Source organism: Catharus ustulatus, chromosome 10, assembly GCF_009819885.2.
Source record: "Catharus ustulatus isolate bCatUst1 chromosome 10, bCatUst1.pri.v2, whole genome shotgun sequence".
NCBI classification, from domain to species: domain Eukaryota; kingdom Metazoa; phylum Chordata; class Aves; order Passeriformes; family Turdidae; genus Catharus; species Catharus ustulatus.
In genome coordinates this window covers 11235257-11259806 of record NC_046230.1, presented here as the reverse complement: position 1 = coordinate 11259806, position 24550 = coordinate 11235257, and the positions used below count along the sequence as shown (strand labels likewise).

Here is a 24550-nt window from a genome sequence, read left to right as displayed (position 1 = left end):
ATCGAATGTGTAAATCTTTTGGGATTGCTGGCTTTTTGTTAAGGTGAAGTCAGTTGTTAAAATGACTTTGCTTCTGAAAGTTTAACAAGGAACTTTACAGTGGCAGGAAGAAGAAAAGAGCCAAGTATTTCACAGATTCCTTTAAAAAAATTGAAAATAGTTTTTAAAAGACTCACTGAAAGTTCCAACAGGAATACAGAAATAATCTTTGTCCTGCTTCCTCTCCATGGTGCAAATAGATGTTGCCCATATTGTGAAAAGAGAGTTTTAGAAAATTAAAATGAATACCTCAAACTAACACATTCTTCTTTGACATACACTGTGCCAAACTGTGCATTATCAGACTTCTGAATGATTCATGAAACACTTAACATTATGGATCTCACTGATGTACATCCTGCTGGGATTAGTGACACCACAACATTTCTAAATCTGAATAACCCAGTGTTATGCACACATGGCGTCCTGAATTCACAGATCTCAGTATTGCAACACATTTTGATAAATCCAGCCTTGCAGCACCCTGTATCACTGGGGATATGTGATGCTAAAAAGACATTAAATTCTGGTTCTGTCTACACATAACCTCTTTCCAAATGGCAACTTAAAACTCAGTTATGCACTGGAAAACCTAAGGCCATTTCAGAGTACTGCATTAAGGTTCTGGAGGATTTTTGAAACAGCATTTCTATGGATTTGAGGTATGTCGATTCAGGATAAAAGTTTGATGCCACTAGGACTAACAGGGCTCTCCTAGCTGTAATCAGGTAGTGGTTGTGGGTTTTGTGTCACTCAGTGTTTTGTGTTTTTTTAAAAATGCATATAATAATTAAGTTTTCTGTCTTGGTTTCTAAAATATACTAGCCTAGTATATTTACTACCACTGTGAGACCTTTCTGCAGGTGGGAGAAATGAGAAATAAAATCAATGGATGTCAATAGTGGAAGCACTCTTGTAAATCCATGCCAGGACATCACTCTTCTCTCAACTTCTCTGCTTTCACCATCTTTCAGGATCATCCTTCTCAATTGAAAGACCAAGTCAGAATTCAGGTTATATCGTTTTAAATTATTTGAGAGAAAGTCTCCATTCAAAAGGCAGACAATTTTATGCTCATAATTTATGAACAGAATTACCCACTAATCCTAAGTAACACTGTTCTTGATTTTTCACTTGAATATAAAGTATATAAAGCACTGGAAAAGCAAATTTAAAAGGAAAAAAGAGCAATTCTTTTTCTACTCAGAACAACACAAAGTATTACCAATGTATTGCTTAGCTGTGACTAAAACACTTACAGTATTTAAGAGTTTGGGATGTGCTATTAGGTAATAAATAAATACCAATGCTCCGTGCTGCACATGACAGACCTGAGTACGGAAGACATTGTATCTACAGGTTTTCCTCCTTCAATACAGGCATGTGAGTAAATCCCAGTGTCTAGTTAAAAGAAGTCCTTGAGTTCAGTAGGAGGTTTGCTGTATGAAAAACAGAAAATGGGGCATTTGCGGCCTCCAGGACTCCAAGGAATGAAGCAGTTTCCACTTGCACTTTAATCAATGGAAATTATGGAGAGATGACAGTGACCAGCATGTGAAGGATCAGTTTTATAAGTTGTGTAAAGAACAAGTGCCTATTTTCTTATCACAGAAAATCAGCAGGAGGCATCTCATGAGTAATAAACTTTACCACTAGCAAGTATTCATAGCAATATTCCCAAGTAATTCAAATTGAAAAATAAAAACACTTGAAAATTTGCATGAGAACCAATAAACATTAGTAGATAGTTTCCACTTGCACACATAGCCTTTTGCACCATTACAGGACTTAATAGTATAATGCATTTTACAACTTGAATTAAAATCTATATTACACTGAAATAAATGTCTTGTAAAAAGTCAATTATAAATTTCTTTGCTCTATCTGTAGCTTAATTTATCACCAAAACAAAGAAAAAAATTGAGGAAATCTGATATAAGTTTAAAATTGCCAAAAAGAATGTGTATTTACTTTTAAATACATCTTCTTTGTATATATTATTATCACTTATAAGAATACACTTAATTATAATAAATAAATGCTTTATTCCATTAAATTGGTGCAATCTTATCTTCACTCCATTAAAATCACTTTTGCAAAGAGTTTGATCCTGTTGTTCTTATTTCCAAGTGATATGTAGAGTTTCCTTTATATCTTATGACAATTTGAACATATTACAATAAACCACCCAAAAACTAACAGAATTTAACAGACAGACTGGCTACCAAAAAGATTCCAAGTTTGACAAGGGTATATGAGCTCCAATGACTGAGATTACTTGAAAATTAAAAAATCCTTCCTGAAAACTGTAGAACAAAAAGGAAATGTTAGAAGAAATAACAAGAAAAAAGAGAGAAAACCAATGAATCATTGTATTCAAAACAGTAATCAGTTACTTTCAAAAGCTGTTGTCTCTTCGCTCTATCATTGATTTTTGTATTTCAGTATTCTATTCTAAGCTTCTTAGAGAAATATGGTTCTTCATTTGATACATCTCCAGTAACACAAAAATACCTTCTTTCTTAGAGCAAAGGAAAACAATACAGTCTATTCAGCTGGTGACTCTACATAGGCTGTCAATGTCACATTTCACTGGCTGGCTCTTCTCAAACAGGTGTACTGATTTTCTGAAACAGAGTCAGAATATGGAAAGTTCTGAGGTGGCTTCTACTCTTTATGGTAATGATATAATTACAACAACAAACAAACTCCTGACTTAGCTTCCCCTCCGTTTGCATAACCTCCAGTAACTACTCTGTTGGGATCATTCAGTTCATCGAACAGTCCTGTTTCAATGACTTCTTCCTGCCAGGGTATAGGGACAGCACCTGTCGCAAACTTTTTGAAGAATTTCTTGTCTTTGTCATCAAACTCAATTCCTCGTATTTCAGAGAAGTCAGCAATGTCTGCAATGTCTTTGGCATAGACAACTGATGGATCTGGCACAAATGGAGGGTCAACAAGGTTTGCCTCTAACCTGTGGAAATTTATTGTTTTGAAGAAGCTGTGTTTTCTTGGGTCATCATCTTCATTCCTGCAATAAAGCAAATGTGTGTTCATCAGTGTGTTTTGCTGTCAGGCAGATACAGGGGTGTCTGTGTTTTGTACATGACAGCACTTCATATATATATATATATATATATATATATATATAAAATGCAACACAATTCCTTTCTTCCTAACCAAGGGATGCTGCATTGTACAACATAAGTTGAGAAGCTGAAACTATTCTGGTCCATTACTCTTTCCTACACCTCTGAGAGGGATTGGGGGGGTAGATTTGGATTTACTGTCCCACAAGGGAAGCTTAGTGATTGGCTCTGTATCTATAGGATAAGAGTATATATCTATCTGTATTACAGGGTAAGAATATGTATTAAACTCTAGAATGGATATATTGGGTTAATACACTTATACATTAATACATTTATAGACTGAGTGGGCAACAATAGTCTCAATAGGAAGCTGGTGACAAATGACAGTTCTCATTTTATCTTAATTCAAAGCATCTGCACATTTACATCCTAAAACTCAGTTATGTCACTCAAGTAAACACTCCCACTTATAGTGACTGTTCATTCAGTTACTACTCTGACAAATTAACAACATTTTTTAGGTAAGAGATTCACAGATTATGACATTAACAAAAGTATGTGTGCGACTTTCACAAACATAGTTAAAACCCAATAATAAAACCCAGAAAGGACTAAATCATTGTAAATGCTTAAGTTAAATAAATCTTATGAAAAGCTTCAGACCTCAGGAAGACCTTCAGCTGTAAAAGAACTACTGAATTATTTCACTGTAGACCTAGAGAAAGACTTGTAGAATATTTTCTGGTGATAAAAATCATCTGAGCCTCAAATATGTACTTGCTGAAGCATGACCTAAGACCACAGCGTTTGAACTGTGCCTCTAAGTGTCAAAGCATGCAAAGTCTGAATTTGGAATTCTAGAGAAAGGAGGAGCAGAGAGGAGCACAGTCTTTTTCACACCTATGCATTCTTTGTTCACTTGCAGCTCCTAAAATATTGCTTTTTCCTTTTCTAACCTCCTTACAAAAATCAAACTTAGCAAAGTGTAAGCCCTCATGTATTTCTAGACAATATTCTATGAATAAAATGTAATGCAAACCTTTGGCAAGTCTTTTTATCTTTGCAAATATGCAGAAGCACCATACATAAGCAGTAGATTTATGTGATTACAGAAAAATCTTAATTTTTTAAAAATCTTCATTTCCATGCATGAAGAACAGCTTGTCCAGCTTAGCACTACTGCTGGTTCCTCATGCTGTCCTGCCTGCTTCTGGCCTGCCTTTGGTACACCCTGGGCACAGCAGAGATGAAACCACCAGCTGATCTTTTCAGCCCCTTGCTAGAAAATTGTCACTTTGCAGCTCTGCCCAGTTCTGAGCAAGTCACCACCAGCCACTACCCACTGTACATCACCAGGAATGAGCAGGATGGCACAACATGAAGAATGACAGATGTTGCCATCCAGGCATGCTGGGCAATGGAAAATATTATGTTTTCAACTCCAAAGCACCACATGAACAAAATTATGACCATACAGATCAAGGATCTTGACTTCTGCATATCCATAGGCTTGCAAAATCATCTCCTACCTTACCTAGTCAGTGATAACCAAGTACTTGAGCAGCCTGACATGATTTATGTACATTCACTGTTAGCCTGAAATGCATTTCAGCTGCTGTTCAAATTAACTGGTATCCTGGGACACTGGTGAGCCGGTAGTGCTGACTGGGCAGATGCAGTCGCAAAAATCTCCCTTTATTTTGCTTTTCCTTTCTGTAACATAAACCAAAAAACACTAGAGGCTCCAAAATGGATTGCTGCAGTGTTCCTTGTCCTGAAACCATAAAAAGTTAAAAAATGTAAAGCTACATGAATGCCATCTACTGGAACCGAGACATCTTCCAACTAGCTGGAGATGAACTTGAGCTCATCCTCTGTGAACTGCATTTTTATGTAACTTAAATAGGAACAGCAAATGAACTCATATGAAGTTGGTCAATTTTGTATTCTTCCATTAATAAACAAAACTAAAATTCACTTTACAGGTTCAGGATTTCAGATATCAATATCAAAAAGGCTAAGTAGAGAAAAGGGTTACATGTTTCTTGAGTTAGCTAGTGAAATCAAATCTTCAGTAGAAGAGTGGAGTGTTTTGAAAGGTCAGGTGTACAAAATAAAGCTGTCTTTGAGCAGCTTTAACTTATGCAACAGGCACTGCTGTGGATAACCCAAGCTCTTGTTGTCCTTAGGAGAATTAGAGTGCTAATCTTTATGTAACACACAGCTGTCATGAATAGTATCACCCTGTTTAAGAGGGGCAGGTAGGCTTTTATTCTGTATCATGCTCAGGGTACACATCCTATTGTTCACCTTCTCCAAGTATGGCACATCGGAAGAAGGAGATCTTAAACAGCAGAAAATTAAAAATACTATGTGCAGTAGCCTTTCTGTGTACATTTCTGATATTGCTGAGGAGCTATGGAACAAAAAGCAGACAGAAAGATTGTAAATGATTCCTCTGGAAAAGGTGATGTGGTTACAGTAAGTGAATCATCTGTTGCTGGTTTTGTTTCAGACATGCTGAATGAACTAAACCAACTCACTCACAATTTCTAAATTTCATTTTCCCCTACTCTTAAATTTGTTTACTTCACAAAGTGCTGCAAGTCCAAACGTCTGCAAAGTATGCTTTTACGTTAGAGTGCTCTGAATGTTTTTGTGTTAAATTTACTTTTAAAGTAAGCTTTTAAAACATAGTAAAATAATAGAAATTTTGTATTAACCATACTCCATGTGCTTCTGAAAATAACTTTTTTCTGCTGCCTTGCACATTGCTGAGAAATTTCATCAGGCAAAAGAGTAGCTGTCTTTATTTAGCAACAGAATATTAAAATATGTGTATTAATGATCTATTATTTTTCATTAGGGTTAATTCTTTCATACAAATGTTTGCCTAACATTTTGAAAAACTGTTCCATGTTGTTATGAAATATAAATTTAGGAGACTACATATGCATTTTCAATGAGATCTTTTATCTATTCTGCCTTTAGACTGGAAAAGTATCTGATACATATATTTGTGTTCACAGATCATTCAAACCACGATTTATTCTGAAGATACGTATTACTGGATTCATACTAATTTTTCACATTTTTATTATATTTCTTTAATTTGTCTATATTGCAAATGTAGATCTGCAATCTGTCTAATTAGAAATACACTAAGCTATTTATACACACACACATATATCAGAGGGATCAGAGCTATTACAAGTTAAATACTACAAGGTTTAGCTTTGCAATTCTCTTCTTATTGAACAGTTCCTTGAAACTGCTAAGTCATGGACATACCAACCAGTCTTCATCAACCCAGAGACACCTCTGAAGTGCCCAGAAATGTTTTGCTCTATAGGAATTTGTGCCAAATATTCTTTTTCTCTCTGAGATGAGTCAGGATGACCAGAACTTCTACAGCATTTTTTAAAGCACTTGAGCAAAGCAGAGGGGTTATGGTCTCTTCGGTAAGAGGCCAAATTAGATATCTGCAGGGAAGAGAATCCACATTGCAGATTTGGATTTCTGCCCACATCATTCCAGTAAGTGATACAGCTTAATACTCTGCATTCAGTCTGCACTAGCAGGGATGCAGGTATCCACTTGAATATCCTTTATCTTTAGGAAAGAATGTGATAAGAAAAACCCTTTTGACCCTTTCTCCCAAAACTATATGGAGTCTAACACAAACAATAACAAGAAGGCAACTCCTATGAGTCCTCTGGAGTGAGACTAGATAACACTATTGCAACAACATTCCTTATTTCCATATGATCTTCAAAACTTTCCACCTCATTCTTCCTAGAATTGAAAAGGAAAATTCATTACTCTGTAGAAAGTGAAGATCTAACCCGCTTTTGCAATAAGTAAAATAACTAAATTGTTTGCAGCTTTAATCTCTGTTGTACTGAGATTGAGAAGGCATACCTGCTTCCTAAACGGTCCTCTTTTTTCTTAGCCAAAAACAGCCTGCAAATATCTTTTGCTTCCTCTGTAAAGCCGGCATGTTCAAATTTCACCTCATCTTCCAGAGTTCTTCTTTTAACCTCATCCTTATCGACCTTTTCTTTGAAATCCTTGAATGGTGTTCGCCCAGCAACCATCTCATAAATAGAACACCCCATAGCAAACCAGTCCACGGGATAGCTGTAGTCCTCTTCCTTCAGGATTTCTGGAGCCATGTAACCATTTGTCCCAGCCTATTGCAAACACACAATGTCAGTAGTGAAATGCATACAATTAAACAGACTAGTCTATAATTCTTATAAAAGATTAGTAATTCTACTGATATATTTTATATCTAGAAACTCTGACCTTTTTTTAATCAAAAAATGGTAAGGTATAACTTTTTTAGTACATGGACCATATCTCTCTTTAAACATCTTGGCACATAGGAAAACTGTTTAAAACACGCTTTTCAAAGGTGAAGTGTCAATGCAATTTCTACCTAAAAGTGGTTTATTTTAAAATTCATGGCTAGCTTGCTTTCTCCCTCCATTATATTCTTTTTTTTGGTTGAAGATATTCTTAGTTTTGTTGTGTAAACACAAGTAGCAATCAATTTGAAAAGATTTTTAAAAATACAAAAATCAGGCAAAACAATCACTGATTCTCGCTCTATGCAATGGTTATAACTGGTCCAACACAGGGCTCTGCTGCCAGGGAGAAAGCTCTCATCAAGCCAGTAGTTGAGCTGCAATGAGGAAGTTCTCAGCCACGTCTCTCTTGGTTTCTGGATAAATGTTCTATCACTAAGGGCCAAGAAAAACTCTTAAAAACCACTGCAAGAAAGTAAACCTATGAAAATTATAATTCATAAACTATACATATTTGGGTGAAGGAACAAATCCAAACTTTCTGACTATTAAAAGATGCCTGAGTAAAGACTATTTACAGCTCTAATGGCCCTTTCTCTGAGAGAAGATATGGCCATTTAGAGGGACATCTGCCTGTTTTTTTCCCAGCCCAGTCTGCCACTTTCCCCTTGGGGGACAGGCTGCAGTGTTTGAAATGGCTCCTGCTGCCTCTGTCCCCAGGGAGCTGATTCACCTGGGAGGGAAGTGAAGGGATGAGCTCCCTCTATGCTCTCTGCTGCACTGTTACATGACTGAGGACGCGGGATTTCAACCACAACAGCATTTCCTCAGCTGAACCCATGTTTACTGCTGTGTCTCATGCTCTATATTACGTATTTACCAGATGCAGCTAACAGTGAAAACCATGTCAGAAGTTGCTTGAACCTCTCACATCTTTTTTAAATACTGGGACCGATGTATTACCAGTATAACAATTTAAAATAAAAAACTGTGTCTGTGCAAAATCCCACTAAAACTTACTCAAGACAGTCATTCTTACTACTATCAGAATACAATCAGCGACAGAGATTCACTCCAAAGCAAAACAGTTAGAAAAAGGCAACGCTAAGCTCATTTGGATAAATTATATTTCTAAAAAGAGCTGCTCAACAGATGAATTTTATTTTGTGGGGTTGGATAACCCCTCTGATTTTGTGTCACTACACATTATGACATATAATGTCTCTATTGTAAACAATGTGTGCAAGAGGGAACATCAATTAAAACATAAGCCTAACAGACAGAAAATTAAATTCACTTTATTTTCCCTCTTTCCATCTTTTTTTTTTCTTTTAAGGATATAGAGCAAAATGCTCCATATGGTTGAAAACCAGAAATGAGATGAGAAGAACAAAAATATCAGTCAGGTTGAAAGCAAAGGGAAAGGTTAAAAGTGAACAGTTGCCTCCCTCACTAAAGCCACAGAAGTACAGAGGAGCAGCACGGGCACTGCAGTTGCAGACATCACGCCACAGGCAATTTGTACTGCTTACACTGGGTTTCTCCAACTAAAAATATTAAGAGATACCCTGACAGCACTACATTTTTAGGTATGATTACTGCTCTGTTCAGGGAAGGGGACAAATACTCAAACATGGACCACAGACCCCAGATCCATTTGGCCTCAGAAAAACCTGGAAAGAAGAGGAGAGGTTGAAAGTAGTAGAGAAATTTGATACAAAAGCTTGCATACAGAGCTCACTGGATTAGTAAACACAGCTCTAAATAGGTTTCTGGTTTTTTTTTTATTTTATTTTATTTTTTTTTCTCCTTCTGGAAGCAATAAACATTCTTATTTTTACTAAGATGAAGCTGGGGCACTAATGCCTTGAAGAACTATTGAGTCACATTATCATCAAAATGAGCCCTGACAGCACAATATGGTCTTTCTGATAAGAGATTACTTTGCTGCAACTTAGCATCATCATACAGAACCTAGATACATGTGACACGGAAAAGTCAGAAATCTACTGTCACAGATGTGTCTCAAGGCAGCTCCTTTAAGACTGCCTCTTTCCTTCTGCTTGTGTGTTCCACAATTGCATTTTCAAAAGAAGTAGTTGCCAAGTAACTTCAGTCTCTTCCACAGGCATTTTCAACACACCTCCAGCATCTGGAAGGATACCATGCTTTGCCATGATGCCTGTGTTTCTCAGGAACAGAGAAAGCAAGGCCATCACCATAGACCAAAAAGACAGCATGACCACTACTTAATAGAAAACAGAATGGACCGACAAGAGCCTCCCTTCAGAGGAAAGTGACAGGCCGTGGATGAGCTTCAATTAAACAAGAACTAAATTTCTATGTTCTAAATTAGGAGCACTGAAATCTTGAGTTGTTACTGAGTTGATCCAACTCCATCTGAGCAAGTCTAGAAACATATCATTCCTCTGATATGCCAAACCTTTTCAATTCAGAATTTCATGAGAGCTGGTTTTCTCATAGAATGTAATCCAAATTTGAATCAAAAAACAAATCTCTCCCAAACCTGAAGCTTTCCTTCTATTCACAATGAAGGAACAGGCTAAGAAGCAGGAATCTAAACCTAATCTCATAATACTTGAGAGTTATAACCCACTAAAACATGACAATTTTATAGCAGAAGCAAACACATTTCACCAGTAGGGAATAGGGATTTTTAAGGGGGAAGAAAAACAATAAGGGGGGAGAAATACATAAAATCTCTATTTTTATCAAAACAGGAATTTGAAGAAAGGAAGAAAAGTGCTTAAATTTTAGTCTTCCACCTATTTCTCTCTATGTGTAGTTTTGGCAAAATAATTTGGAAAGAAAGATGCTAAAGCCTTTACATTTGCTGTATTAGAGAACACATAAAGGAATTATTCAGCATCTGAAAGAACATAGATGCTTCAAATGAAGATTTAATTCTATCTTTGGAGAGTAGGCAGCATTAGAGAGAGGGTAATACCTAACACCCCTACACTAATCATCATGGAGAACAAGACATAAAAATCAGACCACCTTTCCAGGAAAAGAGATCCTATGGCAACAGGAAAGGTAGCCTCAATAACCTCAGAAGAGGTTTATCTAAGGAGGTAAAACAGAAGTTCTGTGAAGGAAGTTTTTAAACTGTGCAACTCCCACTAGCAGTGAAATCTGAGCAGCAAAAAATAATATATTAGGTAGAAAACTCATCCACTGATTCCCAAATCAAAAGTGAATTAAAGTAAATTACTCTTGGCAGGCTGTGAAGTAAATAAGTATACTGTAAACTACATTCTAGTACAAAAATTAAAAAAAGGAACAGAAAGCAAAGAAATTAAAAGCTACCACAAAATATAAATGCATTATTTTTGTGAAGGGGTCTATTTCCCACAGGCTGGTATTGAATATTTAGTTCAGACAGTATTACCTGACCATGCCTCAGAATGGGTATCCACAAGCATGGGATACTGACTGATATATCTATCATACAAAAAATCACTAGGTTTGTATGATTTTGCAGATGCTTTAATTCAGTACAATTTATAAGTAAATTTAGAAACTGTATATTAACTGAAACCCACTTTTTCTTACTAGATCTTATTTTACATGGATAAATTTCACTATTTTAATGGAAACAGGAAAAAAATAAAAAACCCACACTCAATTCCTTTGTTGTCAACTCTACACTATGAGGATGTTCACTGGGTTTTGACTGAGACTAAGCACATTATTCTCTTCTTTCCTGTATAATTCCTGGTAACACAAACAACCATTTGAACATAAGTGTTAACTAACAAAGTGATCTTATAAACACGTGACATTACACCTTCACTAACCTGGAAACATCTAACAAGACACAATAAATAAAAATATCACAAAGAAGACAAAGAATGTTATACTATGCCAACTAAAACTAGAGACAGAAATTTTATGCCATTGTAGAGGCACAGAACTTTTTGAAGCATAGTCAGTACAACACTTGCTATTTTTTGCTTGGTCCCCATCTAATATTGTCTTTTGTGATAAGCAGGATGCCTTACTTGCATATTCTGATTGAATTATAAAAATAGTCATTACATTTCAGTCAATTAAATTTTAATTGACCTGCTTTTGAAAAGGGTTGACAGATCTACTTTCCCTTTTTTTCACTATCTTGAGAACAACCCAAAAGATAATTTTTCAGTAATCCTCTAAAATGGGATGACCAAATGCTGCCCTTGGCTACATTAGCAAAGTTCTGTTGAGTGGAATTATTGCTTTGAGTGTGATTTGACAGGGCATAGTAGAAATGACTCATCTGAAAGTATACAAATGTTTCTTTTGTGAAATGCGATCCTGCATAAATTTTTCAAAGGTCACATAATTATAATGTTTTAGTAACTGAAGATGTGATCCTGAGAAGCACTAAGTGCACTCAGATGGCAGTGCAGTCAAGGGGCACTTGGCAGAGCGGAGCTCGGAGCAGAACCAGGCCCGCAGTGCAGCAGCTCACACACGCCTGGACTGCTGTGAGAGGGGACAGCCCTGCAGCACCGCCCCTGTGCCAGCTTCCAGCAGGTGCATGCAGCAGAGACAGAACTCTGAGCTTTCAGCAGCACAGGAACAGGCAAATGGCAAGAAACGGGATTTAGATCTTGCTACCTTTTCCCACAGATCTCTGCAAAACAAACTCCATTGATATAATAAACCAAACAGTAAAGCAAATCAGAATGTCTATCTTTTGTTTGCCATGGCACAAGAACTGTTGAACAGAGGAAAAAAAACAAGCTGAGTTTAGCTCTATCAGCTGTTTCCTGGGGCTCAGTCCTTCCTTCCTCCAAGGGGTGCCACTGCCTGCTTTGTTCTCTTGTCCAGCTGTTCCTCCACTCCTTCAGCAATGGCCTTAATAGACCCTGCAGGAATGCAGGAACAGACCACAGAAATCTCTTCCCTGCACACAAGCTAACAGGCCCTAGATGTGGAGCACAACCCTGATCTGCCTCTGTCACTCACTTCACCATCTTAATTCTTCTCCCAAGAGTCACTGTGAGGAGGAAAGAGCGTAATTTAAATGAGTTACACAGAACCACAATTCCTGCACAATTTCTCACCACACATTCATACAGTAAGAAGAAACCCAGCTGACCCAATTAATAGGCAACTATTTTTTTTTTAAAGAAGATAGAATTAAATCTAAATAGGGCAAGCACCTGGAAAGTCACACAGAATAAAGATTCCGGCATATTATTAATGCTTATGTAAGATTCAAGACCAAATTTTTTTTAATTTTCATGTAAGAAGATAATTTTCATAGGGAAAGCTGTGTGCTTTAAATAAAGCACACACAGACAAAAGCACAAAAGGGACAAAACAGATTTTTGCTGTATTAGAAAAAAAGAAAAAATGGCCCTGGGTTCAAAGCCACTAACTGGAATAGTAAAAAAAGTCCAGCATTGGTTTTTAATTTTTTAAGCTTGGCCATCAGTAATCACTGAAATGAAGAAACTTGTACAACAAAAGAGAAAGCCACTCTGAACAGTAGGGACTGCTACCTGTGTGCTCCTCCTTGGGAAGAGAAATAGACACAGTTACAACATTCAGTTGATATTCATGCTGTACGGAAGTCAAACGGTTTAAGGGCTCGGGATTATGACAAATGTTGGAAGTACCATTCTTTAAAATGTAAATCCAAGGCTGCATCAGACCAATGGCCCACATGGCCAGTTCACTATCTGTGAATTACATTCAAACAAATCAGTCGAGAGGAAAGTCTGTAAGAGCCTGGTGTGTACCTTGAGACTTCTCTATACTTTTCTAGACTCCAACTATTTGCAATTCAAGGGCTTCCAGAGACAGAAATAGTTTCTCTCAACAAAACTTTTTTCCATCAACTGTCAACTCTCCCCATGAACCTAGATTAATTTGTAGAGCCTACAAGACCTTTTGCAAGAGTGTCCTGCAGCTTAACTACACTCTGGTTTAATATCTTTTTTAAGAACCGCCCTGCTGCCTTTCACTAGCAGATTTTAAACTCAAATAATGTTCAAAACCAAGCCCCCAGTGTTTACTTGCATGTGTCTGCAATTCCATGATTTGACTTTGTCTTGCTAAAAAAATTAATTGCGTGTCTGTTAACTGAAACTACTCATGGCAGCAAGTGGAATGTTACATGTGGTCCCAGAAGAACAGAAGTACTACATTCCTCACCATTTCACAGCTTACTGTTTCTACAACACTGCTTCTGGTCAAAGCTGTCAAACCAAAAGTCCAAAGAATTACAGTGTCAGCCAAATGTTGCATTTCTTATCCAATGAAATAAAAACATCTTTGACTATGATGAGTCAATGCCTGGCCCACTAGATGACTTACCCAAGGGATCATTCCAGCACGTACAACTTTTTATAGAAAACGCTCTAGCATTTATTAACTGTCAGATCAAGTTGATTGAGGAACAATGATAAAAGTCATGCTGAGACTTTGTGCTACATCATAAAGGGCTCCAACGTCATTCCCTGACCGAAAAAACGGATGGCACACTGCGTGTAGGAAAAGTATTTCATGGGACATACTGGATTCTCTTAATTTGAGATGACCACAGTATCCTTTCTGCCATATCCAAAATTGCAGGAGCCAGAATGGTCCCACAAAATCATTTTTGTTCCTTCACTCTCATTATCATGGCATTCATTTTATTAGGTTGGAAAAGATTCTAAGATCACTGAGCCCAACCATTAATCCAGCACTGCCAAGCCCACCACTGAACCATGTCATCCTTGAGTCCCACATCTACACGGCTTTTCAATACCTCCAGGGATGGTGACTCCACCACTTCCCTGGGCAGCCTGTTCCAGGGCTTGACAACCCTTGTGGGGAAGAAACTTTCCTAAACCTCCCCTGGCACATTCTGAGGCCATTTCCTCTTCTCCTATAACTTGCTACCTGGGAGGAAAGTCCAATCTTCACTTCACTACAACCTCTTGTCAGGGAGAAAACAGTGAGGTCATCATGAGCCTCCTTTCTCCAGTTCCCTCAGCTGCTCCTCACCAGACTTGCGCTCCAGACCCTTCCCAGCTCCACTGCCTCTCTCTGGACACACTCCAGCACCTCAGTGTCTTTCTGGGAGTGAGAAGCCCAAAACTTCTGGGATCTGAGAAGCCCAAGGTGCAGCCTCATCAGTGCAGAGCACAGGGGAATGGTCACTGCCCTGGTCCTGCTAGCCACAGGCCAAGATGCCATTGGCCTTTCCCACCTGGGCACACACACTGGCTCTTGTTCAGCCACCTGTTGACCAACAACCCACTTTTCCCACTGGGCTGATTTCCAGCTACTCTTCCCCAAGCCTGTAGTCTGCAGAGGGCATTGCTGTGACCCAGCTGCAAGACCTGCTGCTTTTCCTTACTTTTCCTTCCTCGTAGAACTGCCATCAGCCCACCAATCCAGCCTGTCCAGATCCCTCTGCAGAGCCTTCCTGTCCTCCAGCAGATCCACATTCTCACCCAGCCTGGTGCTGTCTGTGAACTCACTGAGAGTCCACTTAATCCCCTTATCCAGATCATCAGTGAAGACATAAAACAGGGCTGGCCCAGGACTGAGCTCTGGGGACCCCCACCAGTGACCAGGTGCAGCTGGCTGGAATTCCATCTCCCACTCTGTGGGCCCAGCCATCCAGCCCCTTTTCACCCAGCAAAGAGAGCCCCTGTGCAGGCCATGAGCAGCCAGGTTCTCCAGGAGATGCTGTGGGAAACAGTGACACAGGCTTTATTCCAGTCCAGACAGACACATCCGCAGCCATCTCCTCATCCACAAAGCAGGTCATCCTGCCATGGAAGGAGATGAGTCTGGTCAAGCAGGACCTGCCTTTCCTAAACCCTTGCTGGCTGGGCCTGATCCCTGGTTGTCCTGTATGTGCTGCATGACCCCACTCAGGATGATCTACGCCATGACGTCTGGTACCACGGTCAGACTGACAGGCTGGTAGTTTCCTGGATCCTCCTTCCAGCCCTTCTTGTGGATGGTTATCACATTTGCTAACATCCAGCCAACTGGGACCTCCTTGGTTTTCCAGGACTGCTGGGAAAGTCATGATGGGAAGTAACTCAGTGAACACTTCTGCCTGCTCCCTCAGTACCCTTGCATGGATCCCAACTGACCCCTCAGACTTTTGTGGGTAAGGCTGCATTCTGTAAAGTACATTTCAGAGATTAAAAAAAATCTGAAACACCTGGCATGACCAATGAACCTCATAATGACTGTGATTATCAAAACTTTTAAGAACAAAGTTCTGCTAGTAAAAACATAATCAATTTTACATGTCATACTTCAAAATGTATAAGCAAAACAGCAGTTCCTCTAATTCTGAGCAAATGAAGAGCTGTCATTTTTCAAAGTGCAAAAGAAGAAGAAATTTTTACGGATTCTTATTCAATAAGAATGCCATGTGATAATAAACAAAGGTCAACTGTAGAATAGCTTGCTGAATTATTTTTTATTTCACAAGTCTAAACCCTCCTCCTGCTTTTCAGCTGCCTTGAAATTAAACTGCAAGTTTCAGGAACATCTAAATAGATTTCCTTGTGTTTTCCTAAGAAATAGAATCTTATAATAAACAAACATACAGGAGGGCAAAAGGACATTTTGAGTAAGATTTTAACCAAAACATGTTTTTCCTATAAAAATATTATGATGTCCTTCAAATATATAAAACATAGCACAGGAAAACTGTGAAGAAGCCTGAGAGCTCTGAAGATATGAATGCACTTTTATAAATACTACAAAAATATGTTTATGTTATTTTTCACAGTTATTATGTCAATATTTAAGCTCTCTGGCTCACATTCATCTGCACAAAAGTTCTTCTTCACAATTTATATGCAACAGTTGTTTTTCACAAAAGCCATACCCAGTAAGGGCAGAAAATTCCTCACTAAATAAACAGCAAATACACACTAACTTCTGGAAAAATGGAATTAACTTGGGATGGAAGCTCCTCATTTCTGTCATATGCAAAAAACCCCTAGTGTTAGAATCAATCTGGTGAGCACATAACCAGACAAAACACTTTGCCTGTGTAAAAGCCATCTTTGCAGGCTTTCAGTTTCTCCTTATTGTCTATTTCAATTATGTAAGACAGAGAAAATAACAACATTTAAAAAGCTATAATTTTAAGAAACAAACTAGCTCCTGCAGGGTCTGATTAGCACATCAGATCAGATGCAACAGGCATATTTATAGGAAGTCATAATGACATTTACAGTACTGCATAGTTTTACTACCACTAGGTAAGAGTTTGTTTCTGTTTCCAGCGATGTCAGTAAAAGCTCTGAGTAAATGTGCACAGACACATTTCTTGCTGGATTGCACAGGTGCATGTAGCTATCATGAGAAGATCCCATATAATCCATGTATGCTTAATGAAGGAAGATGACATTTTAAGTAGCTTTCAACTGTTTTCTACTTTTATTTTCAAGACTATTATTATTGAAACTTGTGTATTTTAATTTTTGGGGTGACTTCTCCATTTCAGGGCCAGCTGGCACTTCACAAAGGCAAATCAGCTCACTTAGTGAAATTAAAGTTTTCTAAATTTTGTAATTATTACTGTATCAATTACTCACAACTACACTGTAAGTCCAAAGTACATTCACACAAAGCTGGATGTCTCTCCTTGCTGCTTTAGCAATTGAAAAGAGAGGGAGAAACTAAGGCTGGGTATCCAACTCTCTTTCAAGATTTTTGTAAGGAGTATTGTTTCTGAATGCAAGGTATTTTTATTTTTAATAGTTATGAGCCATTGGTATGGAGCAAACAAGTGCTTTCAAAAGGAGTGTATGTAATGGCAGTACTTAAAGGATACCAAGGTTACTTCTTCAATTACATAAGTATGGAATCATCAATTGCACAATACTTTTTCTGAAGCATAAACACACTTTTTTTTTACTAAGACTACATTGAAGTCATCCATCTTAAATTCAAAACACCTTTCTATCCACAAAGAACATTTCTTTGGCTGATGAATAGTACTACATAAACATTACAATTTTGTAGAAACCCTCAAAGAAAACTTGGAAAATGTCTAAAACAGGAAGTCGTTAACAAGCTTATTACTTGTGCCATGTGATAACCTAATCACCTAATAAGATTTACAAAAGGGATTAATGGATCCTCTAGCTGATGTATGGGTGATGTGCATTTATGAGGATACAGGAGAGGACAGGAATATTTTCTGCTTTGAAAGCAGAACAAATTTAATCTTTAATGGCTTGTACAGCTACGAGAGTGCACAAAACTTTCAGATTCATCAAAATAGTGTATTTTTTGCAACTTTTAATATAATGAATACACAGATAAACCCATACATTATATACAACAGATCAGCAGCAATATCCCTTAATTAGTGAATGAAAATTGTAAGCCTTAATTTGTCAGTTCAAATCATCATCCAAAATCTAGAAACAGCTTTATGATATTAGGCACATAGATCTCAGCACAATACAGATTTGGTCTGAAAGGACTATATATTCTGCTTTACCTTATAAAAATGCCCTTATAAAACTGCAAAATGGTGCAACTGATTAAATTTCATTTGCTGAACTTGTCTTGGATTACATTCCTTTGGGTGAAAAAGGAAAAAGTGATATGTATAGGTCTGGTTAAGTAGTAACAATTTGGCAGTCACACTCAAAAAGCATATTGTGATGTAAATTTTCAGACAATTATAATTCAGAATGTAACTATGATTAGTAGACAAAAATTAATTTCACAGCACTATTTTTCTTTTATTACAGGAGTACATGGTGAAGGTTAATGTAAGTTTTGTAAATGTGTTCTTAGGTCTTCCTGTGTACAACATCAGTATAAATAATAATAACATCAAGCTCCCATATAACATTTTTTAGAAGCTTTCAAATATTACTATTTTTCAGAAATGGACAAAAAGGAACTATTAAACTAATTTATAGTTATGAGACACAAAAATGAAAAAAAAAATCTTTTTCTTCCATCTCCTATTTCAATGTAATGCATGAATAAAACTGCCTTTAACTGAAATTCCTTACAACACATGTTGTACATTATTCATTGCAGTTTTTGCTCTAATAAAAGCACCCATATGATAGTGAATAGAGCTTCTAAAAACAACAAAAGGAAAGGCACTAACAATTTGATGGCTGTCGTAGAAGATGAGGAGGAACAACCAAACAACCACCTTGTCCAATACTGCGATTCTACCCTAATACCAACAGAAGTGGTTATGTATTGCTAAACACACTCTTTCAGTTTTTTTTTCCTTCTGCCAAATCTCACATATTTACAAGTAAGAAAAATTGCCTTTTGACAAAACTATTTGTTCTGGTCATAGTAACTGCATGGGCCTCTAACTTGCAAAGCACAGTAGGGTTTATACCTTTGGGTTCACTGATAATAGTGCCATGTTTACAAACGAAACAACATTCTCATTTCTCATTAGCTCTACTGAAACACCTGCTTTAGTGTCCACAAAAGCTGTATTTTTGTATCTAAAACACAATGCAGTTTAATTTTTAAATTATTTACTAGCTATACCTACAGGAATTCCCAAATTTTCTTTCAGCAAAAACCATAACCACTCACAGTACAAACTTCTTCAATTTACCAACATCAGAACACATTGAAATATATAATGTAGCGGATCCTCCCTTCTACTGAATTTATAATGTGAACTTGGGGAGTTTAACATGGACTAGTTTATAATGTTGTTTCCATTTCTTCATATTCTTAGCGTATTTCAGACACATTCTCTCATTACACACATCTTTAAGCTCCAGATACCTTGAGAGAAATATGTCTGTTTCACAGTTAAACTACCTGAATACATATTTCTTGTGTAAATCTCCTGACATTTTCACAAATGCAGGTTAGTTTGGGATGACCACAGGCACAGCTGAAGTGCTGCACAATCTAATTCACACAAAATCCAAAAAGCTGGTCATTCATTTTTTTCTTCCTACACAAGCAGACAGATATGGACATTTACAAACCATCAAGTCTGCTAACTTTTTCAGGAATTAATTTGTGAGGGGAAGGAAGGTTGGAAATAATTTATTATGCAGCACCATGCACACCTGCACTACAACCAGTAGCATCACTTAAGAGTAATGTGTAAGAAATGTGTATTCTCCTGGGAGCAAAAGTGGAATATAGAGGAGTCATCTTCTTTGACTGCTGCTCATGAAACAATTGATTAAATCCCTGACTATGCAGTATTCTGTAAGGCACAAAGCATCTGCCTCTCTAAAGTCATTGGTTCAAGAGCTTATCTTAAGAAAAAAGTCAGTAGAATCTACTTATTTCTGTGCAAAATAAGCTAGCTTACCACATGCAGCAGCTAAGGAGTTAATAAACCAAATCTTCTTAGGCCCTCTTATAATGAAATGACTACACTAGGTCTTTAGCAAAGAATCAATTCCGGGGAATTAAGTCTTGGACTCATAAGGCATTTAGAAAAAGAATGGCTTCACTTTCCACAGCCCACGCTCAAAAAATTTGTACTCACCCTCTGGGTGATGCTTTTTCCCTCTCTGACTTTCACTGCCAATCCAAGATCAGACAGTCTGCAATTCCCATTATCATCCAGGAGGACATTCTCTGGTTTCATATCCCGGTACAAAATTTTGATGGAATGCAGATGCAGAATCCCACAGGTGATCTGCGCTGAGTAAAAGATGATCCTTTTCATTTCCAAACCCCTTTCTCCCACATTGTAGATGTGATATTTCAGATCCCCTCCATTCATGAGGCTCATAACAAGACACAGGTGGGTTTTGGTCTCGTAGGCGTAAGCCAGTGTGACTATGAAAGGGCTGTTGACCTTCTCCAGGATCTCTTTCTCCAGCAGTGCCATCTTCTCTCCACATTTCTTTTTCAACCTTTTCTTATCCAGCTTTTTGCAGGCATACATCTTGCCAGTATTTTTGACCTGGATGGCACAAACCTAGAGAAGATGCACGTGGAAAAGTAATGAAGGAATTTTACATGAAGACTGGAATATCAAGGGTAGTAATAGGCAGGAACTGGAGAACCACTGATGCCTATTAGTAGCTGTTGATACTAACTTCTATGATGAGTATATTAGTACAGAAAACAAGGAAAAAACAAGCACACAATCAATTCTGTTCTGGACCATTGGTATATGATGGCTCTGAGGCAAAGTTATTGAGGATGCCACTAGCAGACATGCATTAGCAAATAAAAGAAACAAGGACAAGAAAAAAAATCTGTAACCATGAGAATGAGCAGCATATGCAGATTGCATCTGTACAGTTAAACTCTCTTGACTCTCAAAAAACCTCCATACTGTAAGTTTGGGAACAGATCCTGATGTGTGCTTTTCCCTAAACTGCAGCTAGGAATTATCTGGGAGTGTGTAAGATAGCACAAGCTAAGATGATGCCAAAGAGCTCACTAAAATAGTTAACTACATGAACATAAACAAAAGTTTTTGTAAAGAAGCCTGCTTTTTTACTAGCATAGATAAGAAATATAAAAACATTACAGGACTACAAAAACATTAAAGTAGCTTTTTTACTAACAAGAGCCTTTATCAAGATATAAATAACCTGGCCTGATTTCTGGAAAATGGGCAATCTTGAAGATTTTACAAATCTTCATGCAGTGGCTTAATCCACTGCTCTTTGCAAACCCACCTGCTAGTTTGAAAGGGGAGAGATGACTCACATCCTTAAAAGCACAAGCTCTTACCTCTCCAAAGCCACCTTTGCCCAGCACTCGGAACTCAGAGAAATATTTTTCAGTTACTGGTTGCTTCTCAAACACTTTCCACTGGATGAATTTGTCATAGAAGGGGCTGTTCATAAAGTCCCGGAAGGGCTTGTCTTTAAAGAAGCCTTTGGTTTCCTCCTTGGCCAGCTGCATGATGTTCTCATAGTCTTTTGCAGTAGCTGCTTTGCATTTGCTGACCAAGTCAGAGCTCATGAAAGACAGATAGTTTTTAGCGCCTTCCTTAAGAAAATTGGTGAAAATATTCTCCATGATACTGTTCTTGGCATTGTCATCTGCCAACTCCCAGTTTGACACCTCATCCAGGAAGTCCCTACCTACCAAATATTCTGGCACTGTCTCTAAGAATTCTCTGAAGAATCTCTTGCCAATGGGCTGCTGTTCACAGATGTTATCATAATCACCAGCAACAGACTCTCTGTGCTCTTTGCACTCATCAATCTTGGGCAGCGAGAGGCTCCTACGCCTCTTTTGCATTTCCCTCGTGTCTCCATCTCCACTCTTCCTTGCCTGCAGGTAGGCAGTGTTGGCAATCAGGTTGTCGAGCCCCCCCAGGTCACACATCTTGTCAAGTCCTTGAGGTGGCAGAGCCTGGTTCAGACAAAATGAGTAACTGCCCCAGGAGCTGTGCTGTAGCTGCACTGCACTTCTCCCTGCTGATGGTATGTGAGGGCTTCTGAAAAACACCAGAGAGACTAACTGCTTTTGCATTAAATACCTCTCAAGGATTTTCATTAAGTACCTTTAGGTATAGGCACCATTTGTGGAAAGTGACTGGTAAGAGGTTTCTCTGTAAGAAGCTTTGAGTTTACTATGTATAGCTGAGGGATGACATCCTAGGCAAACCTTCCCACTGGCAGTACCAAACGCACATGGTTCAGCTGGTGTTTTTCAGAATGGGCCCTGATATAACCTTTAAACGTACCAAGATTCCCTCAGCATGCAACTGTCCCTGGCTGCTGGGAACATGCAGAGATTCCTGTCTGCAATACATGCACTCTTCAACTCAGGGGCATTTCAGCAAGACAGGCCTGGATCTCCCCCAGTTGACATTGAACACCAGCAGACCAACAACTGGTTTTATGAAAAGCTTTTATCACAAATCTGCCATGCCTAAAAGATTTTGATGCAGATGAACATGAGATGTTGAGCTTTAAATTACCACATAATTCAGTGCTTTGAGCATTCACACCTCCAAAACTCAGGGTATACTCAACATCAGTGACTGAGCCTCACAGACAGTTCATGCAAACCTGCCGCCTTGCGTGGCTCTGTCTGAGCAGATTACATGCAGAGGTTAAGAACTGTCGCCCGTCTAAAAATAATGATCCTTATCTACAAAACAAAACAGGTCTGACTTCATCTCCTACCCACAGAAAAAAGAGAAACACTTCAAATGAACAGCCAGATCTTGCCAAGACACTTCCATATGTTGTTTTGGCCTCAGTTTATTTTCCCTGCTGAGCTTTAAGACAGAAAGTGGTCGGATGAGAAGGTGGCAACAGCATATAGCTGAGGTGACATCAACAAAGGGACAAAGCTGATTATAATCAAGTGAAGGCAAATTCCACCTGACTTCACTTGCTGGCTGCCTACCAGAAGGCATTTTTTTCCCTTCAAAAGAATAAAAATTCTGTGTGGCACTCACTAGGCTAAGCCCCCTTCTGCTGTGGGGTCAGGTGATTTGGCTGTTAAAACTTTACTTAAACATAAGGAAGGTATTATGAGAAAAAGAAAAGAAGTAACACTGGGGTCAAGCCATACCCCTGAGGTCAAGGTCAAGTTTCTTTCTTCTTCTATCACAATCTTAGAGCAAGTTGAAGAGCTGAATCACAAAAACTAAACATCAAGAGTAACAACAGGCACCTTTCAGACTCCCTATAGTAAATGTTAAGCCCTTCTTGGCTGCTTTTTGCCACTCTACAACCATGCAGTATTTTGTTTTTACACGCTTAATTCTGTCCACATTGAACCAATTTGACATAAAACTCATGCTTGCACTGTACAAAACTCCTTGGAGGTGTGTTTTTCAGGAGTGATGGAGAGAGCCATCCATTGCAAACTGTGTGCATGAGCACAGGGGGAATTGTAAGGCAAACACTTGAGAGCCTGGCCAGTTCTGCCAGGTGAGAGCAAGCACAGGGCAGGAGAAGGTTACATAAAGGGCTCAATAGAGCAGCCAACAGTGTGGGCAACACTGCAAAGAGCCAATGGGAGAAATGGGGAATTCTGCTGGTGGCTGTCCTGAAAATGGGGCCTACAGTAACACATTCCTATAATACCCTGGGTAGAGAAAGGCCTGAAAGGAGATAATAAAGCTTTGCTTTCAGCTTTTTTTTTTTAAATAAAACTTTTAATTTCCTAAAATTCAGTAGGGTCTTTTTTATATTCGGCCAGATTATCCACCACAGCTCAAAGAGCAGCAGGACAAATGGCTGGTAGCTGAGGCCCTAAGGCTGAACTCAAGCTTACACCAATAGCTTACTCAGCTATTGGTACATTCATGCCTACGTGAATCGAGAAAATACCTGATGTTTATGGTACCTGCATAAGATACACATTTACAGCTCCAAAGACCATTCTACTCAATTAATTAGAATCGTTCCCAGTTTCTATGGAACCTACATTTTCTCTAAAATAACAATTCCATGAAAAGCAAAATCAAACAATATGATCATTCAACATATACTCATTATTCCTGTCACTTTTGAGATTTGCTTGTTGACTTATCCAAATCTGATCAGTGTTTATTAAACACTGGAGAAAAGCAGATCAGCATTAATCTATTAGTTGATAATGGCTATTTAAGGTAGTGTTACCTGCTCATAAAACAGTACATTTGAGTGAGAAGCAAAAATGATTTATTTTGCATTACAGAATTGAACACAGGGATGTACTAACAATTGTGCTCATCGGGCATATCAGGGTATGATTTGGAGAAGTTCTCTGATGTAAAGCTCATAGAACTTAGGGACTTAGGCTAATCTCAAAATCACAGAGAAAATATACAGGACTTAAAATTCATTACCTTATGTTCTAGATGAACCTCAATTACTGGTCAACAAATACATACAATATGCAAACAGATACGCGAAAATATCAGCTGCTTTGATTTCAACATTAACTTTCCTAATACCTCATTTATGCCAACACCCCTGTGAGCTGACACTTTGGGAAAACTCTTCCACAACTGCAATTCTCAGCTACTCTTGCCATGCACGTAACATGAGCTAAAAACAGGGTTTGGTACTTTCCATATTGACCTACAAACCAAACAAAAAAGAAGAAAGTTCTCTGATGGGACTAGATGCCATTATCAGAGATCACAGGATGGAGCCTGGGACCAAATGTGGACAGAGAAAACAGGTG

The 24550-nt window shown here is 38.2% G+C and overlaps 1 protein-coding gene across 1 annotated transcript; it reads right to left on the bottom strand.

Annotated features, from left to right (window-relative positions):
- Positions 1-1530: 1530 nt before the first annotated feature.
- Positions 1531-24460, bottom strand: GRK7 (G protein-coupled receptor kinase 7). The gene is made up of 4 exons (XM_033068588.2): positions 21143-24460; positions 19938-20375; positions 7056-7327; positions 1531-3073 (listed from the first exon to the last, which is right to left on the bottom strand). The coding sequence occupies exons 1-4, from the start codon at positions 21914-21916 to the stop codon at positions 2731-2733; spliced, it is 1827 nt and encodes a 608-aa protein (XP_032924479.1). The 5' UTR covers positions 21917-24460; the 3' UTR covers positions 1531-2730.
- Between the last annotated feature and the right edge of the window lie 90 nt (positions 24461-24550).